The 5,558-nt window shown below is 36.4% G+C and overlaps 1 protein-coding gene across 1 annotated transcript; it reads left to right on the top strand.

Moving 5' to 3' along the window:
* Positions 1-3,643: 3,643 nt before the first annotated feature.
* On the top strand, positions 3,644-5,064 carry LOC137617536 (uncharacterized). The gene is made up of 2 exons (XM_068347551.1): positions 3,644-3,927; positions 4,575-5,064. The coding sequence occupies exons 1-2, from the start codon at positions 3,644-3,646 to the stop codon at positions 5,062-5,064; spliced, it is 774 nt and encodes a 257-aa protein (XP_068203652.1).
* Positions 5,065-5,558: the final 494 nt, after the last annotated feature.

Here is a 5,558-nt window from a genome sequence, read left to right as displayed (position 1 = left end):
AGCAAAATCAACAATTCTCTCACCCTCACCATTTCTTTCATCATAGCCATACCCACCATGTATACGGCTGATCACATGGTTATTCTGGCCTACATGCCCATTCAGATCTCCCCCGACAAGGCATCTTTCATCTGCTGGTACCTTTTCCATCTCCTCCTCTAAGTCTGACCAGAAGTGATCTTTCTCTTCATCTGAGCATCCTGCCTGGGGTGCATATGCACTAAAGATGTTAACAGTGCAATTTTCAACCATCAGCCTGACCCAAATAATCCTATCGTTTCTTTTATTTACTTCAACGATTTCCTTCTTCATTTCACTTGACAGAATTATTCCAACACCATTCCTACCTTCTTTATTTGCTCCGCTATATAACATCTTATACCCCTCCCCAAGTTCCCTCGCTTTGTTACCTTTCCATCTTGTCTCCTGTACACACAGAATATCTACTCGTCTTGTTTTCATAAGGTCAGCTATTGCCCGCCCTCTTCCTGTCATTGTACCAACATTTAAGGTTCCTACTCGTAGTTCTCGAGCTCTCATCTTTAGCCGCACTCGCTCACGATGTGATAACCCTTGCATGTCCACAGAGTTAGGGCGATGTATCTGTGGGTCACTTCCAGGTGACAACCTAGCCCTATTCTCGTTCCTTGTAAGACTCATTTCATAAAAGTTCTGGCAGGAGATTTTACACACGGATGCCCTTCCTGACTCCAACCCTCCCTATTTATCCGGGCTTGGGACCGGCACTGAGTTGGGCTATCTTCCCCCTTATATTATTATTATTATTATTATTATTATTATTATTATTATTATTATTATTATTATTATTAAAAGCTAAGCTATAACCTTAATTGGAAAAGCAAGGTGCTATAAGCCTAAGGACTCCAACAGCAAAAATAGCCCAGTGAGGAAAGGAAAAAAATGAAAATTAAATATTGTAAGAAGAGTAACAACATTAAAATAAATATCTCCTATATAAACTATAAAAACTTTAACAAAACAAGAGGAAGAGAAATAAGATAGAATTGTGCTCGAGAGTACCCTTAAGTAAGAGAACACTAACCCAAGGCAGTGGAAGACCATGATACAGAGGCTATGGCACTACCCAAGACCAGAGAACAATGGTTTGATTTTGGAGTGTCCTTCTCTTAGAAGAGCTGCTTGCCATAACTAAAGAGTCTCTTCTACCTTTACCAAGAGAAAAGTGACCACACTGAACAATGAAAGTGCAGCAACCCAAAGTGAAGAAGAATTGTTTGGTAATCTGTGTTGTCAGGTGTATGAGGACAGAGGAGAACATGTAAAGAATAGGCTAGACTTTTTAGTGTGTATATGTAGGCAAATGGAAAATGAACCGTAACTAGATAGAAGGATCTAAGGTAGTACTGTCTGGCCAGTCAAAAGACCCTCATAATTCCTTAACCCAATGAAATTTAAGGTCTTGTCAGTGGTGAAGATGATTCTGGAAAAGAAATAAGTATATGAAGGACCTGTTATAAATTTGTTGCTCCTATTCCTTGGTATTCAAACCATATAACTTGAAATTTGTTATGGAAATGCCTATAGTGTATGTCCACAGAGCGTTATTCACAATCTTTGTACACACCACTACAGAATTTATAACAGGTCCTTCATATAATTATTTCTATTCCAGAATAATCTTCACCACTGACTAGACCTTAAATTTAATTGGGGTAATGGATATCGATAAGGGATAACAATATATGATATGTTTCTATTTCATATACTTTCATTGTATGTTATTTTCAAAGCGAGTTTCCTGATAAAAAACCTAACAAATGTTACGCTCTCATTGGTGTATATTTCAGTGTGTTAAAGTTTAAAGAAAAGGTGTGCACTTGTCACCTTAAACTATAAATCAAAACCTCACAAGAACTTCAGTGTCTTAAAAAAAGAAAATAAAATTACAATATATCTATATGCATGACAGGATTTGAATAATGAAAGATTTATAGCTCTTCAATCGAAGTAGAATTTTCCGGTAAACTAGGCGAATCTGCCTCAGTGAAGGTGAGAATCGGTTGTGACTAACATTTATTACTACTAATAACTGAATGACCGGAGAAAAATAATACCTCTCCTTCAAACTGTATAACTAACTCTACTGATACAAGTCCTAAAACAGGGTTATCATGATGTTAATACCGGGAGTAATGAAAATTTGCTTAACATCTACTACTGAGGTGCCTGAGTGTGTGGATAATGTAGGTAACTTTGATTATTTCGTCAATATTTACTTGTTTTGTTGTACAGTATATGTGGAGTCTCGGTAAAAGATGAATAGTTATCGTCTCCAGAGTCAATATAGATAGGGTCTGTTCAACTCCGGCGTAGGGGACGGAGCTAATGCCGTGACGTCATTAGAGTTGCTTGGCCGATATTCTCCTTAAAATTAACATAGGCGTCTTTAGCAATTATACATTTAATCCATTGCATGGCATGTTAGTTTCATTTTATAAAAAGATTTAACATGCATGACGTTTGTCTATTAGCCAGAGTGTTATTTATTGACCAACTATTGTTTTATTTCCAAGATATAGCAAATTACATACAGCTAATTACTATATTTTTTCGTTGTTTTTACTATTGATTTACTTACATATATACTGGTTTGTTGTATTCTCTTTAAGTCTATTTTTAAAGAAGGAAAATTGATTTTTTTTTGTATCAGGTAATAATATTATCAAGATTATAGATAATTGTCTGAAAAGCATTTAATGATTTCGCTGTTTGTATGTCATTTTTAAAAACAATTCTTTCCATTGATTATAAAAGCTAGAAAGATAACGTTAATGATATATTCCAAATCTTTTTATGAATACCAAATTTTATACAATACATAGAAAATGTGGATAGAATGTAAAATGAATAATACTGTATTTGCACTTGACCACAAAAAAGATATTAAAGTTAATGAATCATATCATATAGATTTTATGAGAATAAAGGAATAAACGATGAAGAATATGGTAAAAAAAACACATTTCCAGCAAATTTCATATCAAATGCGATATATATATATATATATATATATATATATATATATATATATATATATATATATATATATATATATATATATATATATATATATATATATATATATATATATACATATATATATATATATATATATATATATTTATCCTGTGGGAGAGACACCTCCTACCAGGTGTGTCCCTTAGATGGCGGATGAGGGAAACTTTTGCAGTACAACTTATTGCAAGGGCTACTCTGAATAATAGTAATAAGGAGTCATGGACCAAACAGGTAGCAGAGGAGTGGCTAGCCGGTTAACTTATTTGCCAAGAAACCTGCATGAAAAAGTTGTCAAGGATTAATAGTATGACTACCGCATCACGGAAAACCGACGCGCCCCGAGGTCCTAAACCACAGCCTCGTGGTGAGAAATTGGCAATGTGGTCAGCAAAAGGAATAACAACAGTTGGAACTGCACTAGCAAAACTTAGGTGTACCATTGAAGAAATGAATAGATACAGTTGGGTGGGAGAGTGGGAAAGGATGTCAAAAGGAATCAAAATATTGTATTCAGGTAGAACAGACAATATTCAGAGAGAGGGAATACCACTAATGTTAGGAAAAAAAAGCACAAAGAGCTTATATGGAGCACAATTCTGAGAACTCAAGAATAATTTCGGTCACTTTGAGAGGAAAGCACAAGAATTTTAAGGTTATTCAGGTATATGCACCAGACAGCTCGTATGAAGATGAAAACGTAAAAAACTTCTATTCAAAGTTAGAGGAGGAAGTAGAGACAACAAAGACGGGCGATGTAGTTATGGTGATGGGCGATTTTAATAGTAAAATTGGAAATGACAGGACAGGCTACGAGGATGTGAAGGGAGAGTTCGGTTTAGGTGGAAGTAATGAGAGAGTACAGGGGATGTTGGAATTTTGCCACGGTAAACAACTGTGTATAACAAATACTTAGTTTTATCATAGAGAATAGCAGAGATACACGTGGACACACCAAGATGGAATTCATTGGAACTGCATTGGTTATATCCTTATAAATAAGAGATGGAAAACGTCAATGATGGGAACAAAAGTGATGAGGGGAGCAGACTTTGGAACATCACATGAGCTACTAATGTCAAACATCCGTATTAAATTTCAGACAGACAGATGAAAAAATCAAGAACTATTGAGGTATAATCTGGATAAACTGAGGAACGAGGAAGTAAAAACTGCCTTCAAAGTAAAATAGGAGGACGTTTTGAACCACTAATAGGACTCGAGACAACAGAGGAAAAGTGGTGTCGGGGACGAGACATAATTAAAGAGGATGTTGACAGTATTTTGGGAAGGAGAAAGAGAGCAGAGAAACAGTGGGTCACAGAGGAAGTATTGGATGCATGCCAAGAGAGGAGAGAAGCAAAAAAGAGAAAGAATGAAGACCCATCCCACGAAAACAGAGCAAGTTATAGACAAAAGTGCAGAGCAGTGGGCAATAAATGCAAAGGAGAAAAAATAAAATGGATAGAAGACCTTTGTAAAACATGAGAGGAATGTTTCAAAAACGACTTTTCAAGAGAGCTATTCACTGTAGTAGACAGATTAACACGGGCTTGGAAAAACAATGAAATTGCTCTAAGAGACACAGATGGTAACAAGGTATCAGCAACGGCTGGTGTTGAGAAGATCTGGAAAACGCACTACGAGGAACAACTAAAAGGAATTGGGAGACAGGTAACTGGAGAAGATTATCCAGAACTAAGCGGAGAGCTATGGAACATACAGGAAACGCCAGATCTCCTGATAGAAGAAGTGGAGAAAGCTTTAGGAGCTATGTCAAGTGGGAAAGCACGAGGAATAGATGGATTACCAAAGGAATTGCTTGAGGCTGGCGGTGAAATGGTAGAAAGATGGTTGTGTGATTTATGCAAAGCTATAGTAGATGGGCACGCAGCTCCAAATGATTGGATTGAAAACATTATAATTTCAACACACAAGAAAGGGGACACCACCTTATGCAAAATTATAGGCCTATCAGTCTATTACTACATGCTTATAAGGTCTTAAAAAAATATTACAAAGTAGAATAGCAAGGCAAAAAGAGGAAATAATTGATGAGGGGCCAGCAGGACTTAGGGCGAGTAGAGGAAAAATCGATCATGTATTCACCTTCTCACATATCATAGAAAAATTCTGAGAGAGGGAAAAAGATCTGTATTGTGTATATATTGACTCCATATGGAGGGAAGGAATGATAAGGATTTGGAAGGAATGGGGATTAGAACCAAAAATACTGGAAACCATCAGGAGATTGTATGAAAGGACATCAGCTAGAGTAAGAAAAGGCAAGTGTTTGACAGAAGAGTTCCTAACAACTGGTGGGGTTATACAGGGTTGCCCACTATCACCACACCTCTTCAACCTTTACTTGGAATGGGTAATAAGAAAGGCACTTGGAGATTATGAGGGTGGCATAGATATAGGAGGGACAAAAATATCTAACATGAGATATGCAGATGACATAGTGCTTTTAGCAGAAACTAAGGAGGAACTTCAGAGAG

Source organism: Palaemon carinicauda, chromosome 23, assembly GCF_036898095.1.
Source record: "Palaemon carinicauda isolate YSFRI2023 chromosome 23, ASM3689809v2, whole genome shotgun sequence".
NCBI classification, from domain to species: domain Eukaryota; kingdom Metazoa; phylum Arthropoda; class Malacostraca; order Decapoda; family Palaemonidae; genus Palaemon; species Palaemon carinicauda.
This window is presented reverse-complemented; position numbering and strand designations above follow the sequence as displayed.